The following is a 3,614-nucleotide window of genomic DNA, read 5'->3' on the forward strand; positions in this document are numbered from 1 at the left end:
AATACAAAAGAATTCAGTACCAAAGTAAGTATAATTCATAATGTCTGACGTTTAATTACAAACTGTCAGGAATGCAAAGAAGCAGGGACATACAAACTATAATAATATATTAATCAAAATTGAACCAGAAATGACACAGATGTTAGAATTAGCAGAAAATAGAATTATAAGTTATTTTAACTATTAGCCATGTGTTCAAAAGTTAAGGAGGTACTTTAAAAGACCCAACTGGATTCCTAGGAATGAAAGCAAAGCTACATGAGAAGTAAAAAATACACTGAATAAATTAACAACAGATTATACACTGGGAAAGAAAAGCTTAGTGAACTTGAAGATATAGCAATTAGAAACTCTGAATTTAAGCACAGGGAGAATAGATAATTATAATGAGTAGAGCACCAGAGAGCTTATGAGATAACTCCAATGTGTGTAATTTGAGTTCTTAAAAGAGAGTAGAGAATAAAGCATACTTGAAAAAAATAACGGCCAAAGTTTTCCAAATTGATGAAACCTGTAAACCTACAGATTTGAGTAACTCAATGAAACACCAAACAGGAAATATATATATATGTATATACATATATAGATATATTACATCAAGACACAGCATGATGAAACTGACCAAAGCTGTTGATAAAGAGCAAACTGTACAGGTAGCCAGAGAAAAACAAAACTCACACCTGCGACAGCAAAAGATGTCGGAGTAACGGCTTCAAGGCTCAAAGTTTTAAAAAGAAAAAAAGTCAATTAAGATTCTATGTCCGGAAAAATATGGCTTTAAATATTAAGATAAAATACTTTCCAGATGTTCAAAAATTGAAATAATTCATTGTTTAAGAAATGTTGAGGGATATCTCACAGGCAGAAAGGAAATGATAAGAGAAATACAGATCCAGACAAAAAGAGCACTAGTAGCTGTCATTGCATGGGTAGATGGTTTATTTTAACTTAAATCACCTTAAAAGATGAAGGTGAGGCTGGGGGCGGGGCTGGGGCGCTGGAGCGGGTGAGAGCCCTGCCAGTTAGGGGCAAAGGTCACCTGACGCAGCCTGGCGTTGGCTGCGTGTCCCTCCCCCAGCGCCGCCATCACCTGGGAACCGGTACCTGAGTTGCTGAGAGAGTCGACTGACTGTTTCATGGCAGCCCCAAAGGAAGCGGCTGTGGGGCCTTTGGTCGGGGCGGTGGTCCAAGGTACCAACTCCACTCGCTTCCTGGTTTTCAATGCAAAAACAGCAGAACTACTTAGTCATCATCAAGTGGAATTGACACAAGAGTTTCCAAAAGAAGGATGGGTGGAACAAGACCCTAAGGAAATTCTTCAGTCTGTCTATGAGTGTATAGCAAGAACTTGCGAGAAACTTGTCGATGTGAATATTGATATAGCCAACATAAAAGCTATTGGTGTCAGCAATCAAAGGGAAACAACTGTAATTTGGGACAAGTTAACTGGAGAGCCCCTCTACAATGCCGTGGTGTGGCTGGATCTAAGAACCCAGTCTACTGTTGATGCTCTTATTAAAAAAATCCCAGGAAATAATAACTTTGTCAAGTCTAAGACTGGCCTCCCTCTTAGCACTTACTTCAGCGCAGTGAAACTTCGGTGGATGATTGACAATGTGAAAATAGTTCAAAAGGCTGTTGAAGAAGGTAGAGCTCTTTTTGGTACCATTGATTCATGGCTTATCTGGAGTTTGACAGGAGGAGTCAATGGAGGGATCCATTGTACTGATGTAACAAATGCAAGTAGGACAATGCTTTTCAACATCCATTCACTGGAATGGGATAAAGAGCTCTGTGACTTTTTTGAAATTCCAATGAATATTCTTCCCAAAGTCTGGAGTTCTTCTGAGGTCTATGGCCTAATGAAAGCTGGAGTCTTAGAGGGGGTGCCAATATCTGGTTGTTTGGGGGACCAGTCTGCTGCATTAGTAGGACAAATGTGCTTCCAGGAAGGACAAGCCAAAAACACGTATGGGACAGGTTGTTTCTTACTGTGTAATACAGGTCATAAGCGTGTATTTTCTGAACATGGCCTTCTCACCACAGTGGCCTACAAACTAGGAAAAAACAAGCCAGTATATTATGCACTGGAAGGTTCTGTTGCTATAGCTGGTGCTGTTATTCGTTGGCTAAGAGACAATCTTGGAATTATAAGCACCTCAGAAGAAATTGAAAACCTTGCTAAAGAAGTAGGTACTTCATATGGGTGCTATTTCGTCCCAGCTTTTTCAGGGTTATATGCACCTTATTGGGAACCCAGTGCAAGAGGGATAATCTGTGGTCTCACTCAGTTTACCAATAAATATCATATTGCTTTTGCTGCATTAGAAGCTGTTTGTTTCCAAACCCGAGAGATTTTGGATGCCATGAACCGTGACTGTGGAATTCCACTCAGTCATTTGCAGGTAGATGGAAGAATGACCAGCAACAAAATTCTTATGCAACTGCAGGCAGATATTCTTCATATTCCAGTAATTAAGGCTATTATGCCTGAAACAACTGCACTGGGAGCTGCCATGGCAGCAGGAGCTGCAGAAGGAGTAAATGTCTGGAGTCTTGAACCTGATGATTTGTCAACAGTCATGATGGAACGATTTGAACCACAAATTCAGGCCACAGAAAGTGAAATTCGTTATTGTACATGGAAGAAAGCTGTGATGAAGACAATGGGGTGGGTTACATCTCACTCTGATGAAAGTGGTGATCCTACTATCTTCTCTAGTCTACCCTTGGGTTTTTTTATAGTAAGTACCATGATAATGTTAATTGGAGCGAGACACATCTCAGGTATACCATAATTCCAACAATGGATTCCCAAAATGTAAAATTTTTCTCATAAGAAAGAATCCATCACTTCCATGTCTTCATATGATGACACTCTTATAGGCTTTGATTTTTATTTAAAGACCTCTTGCTACATGACTCATGAGAATCCTACAAGTAGACCTATGGCTTAAAATAAAATACATAGAAAAACATTGCAGAAATATGTGTGTTTTTTAACATTAGTAGCAAAAGGTGCCATAACATCCTGCCCTACTTCCTGCAAAATATAGTGCATTCAGTGTCTTTCCATGGAATCTTTCATCAAGCATAATCATTCGTGAACCAAAATTTAGTTCCTTGTGTGCTCACCACACTTCATTAAGAGCTGAAACTAATCTTCTAAAACAGAGAAAGATTTTTGTTGTGGTGGTGATGGTGGTGTTTTTTGAGGGTAGGGGGCAGTACTGGGGTTTGAACTCAGGGCCTCATGCTGCTAGGCAGGCACTCTACCACTTGAACCACTCTGCCAGCCATTATTGTTGTTATTTTTTATTAATCCCCAAATCTCTACATTTTAGGGACACCACAACGTCTTCACAATGTATAATGGAAACGCTGCCAAATTCTTACATAGAAATTTATTATTCTCATAAAAAGAAATAAAGTTAAAAAATTTATTATTCTCATGGCTTAGATATCTTGCCAAAAATATTTGCCAAATGGATTTTTTTCAAACATTTTTCCATGGTCTGTAAATTCTATAGGGAGAAAAGCACTATGTTTCAATCCCTAGCACCAAAAAACTTAAAATAAAAAATAAATGTTAAGTATATATCATATGGTGATTT

The 3,614-nt window shown here is 38.6% G+C and overlaps 1 protein-coding gene across 1 annotated transcript; it reads left to right on the forward strand.

The window, feature by feature from the left end:
• The first annotated feature begins 1,136 nt into the window (after positions 1–1,136).
• Positions 1,137–2,798, forward strand: LOC109686589 (glycerol kinase 2). The gene has a single exon (XM_074041080.1). It carries the CDS (start codon positions 1,137–1,139, stop codon positions 2,796–2,798), a length of 1,662 nt encoding a protein of 553 aa, XP_073897181.1.
• The last annotated feature ends 816 nt before the right edge of the window (positions 2,799–3,614 follow it).

This window comes from Castor canadensis, chromosome 9 (genome assembly GCF_047511655.1).
Source record: "Castor canadensis chromosome 9, mCasCan1.hap1v2, whole genome shotgun sequence".
In the NCBI taxonomy this organism is placed as follows: domain Eukaryota; kingdom Metazoa; phylum Chordata; class Mammalia; order Rodentia; family Castoridae; genus Castor; species Castor canadensis.

Excerpts from the sequence above, each read along its gene's own strand:
- LOC109686589 (XM_074041080.1), top strand. The coding sequence starts at position 1,137 with ATGGCAGCCCCAAAGGAAGCGGCTGTGGGGCCTTTGGTCGGGGCGGTG.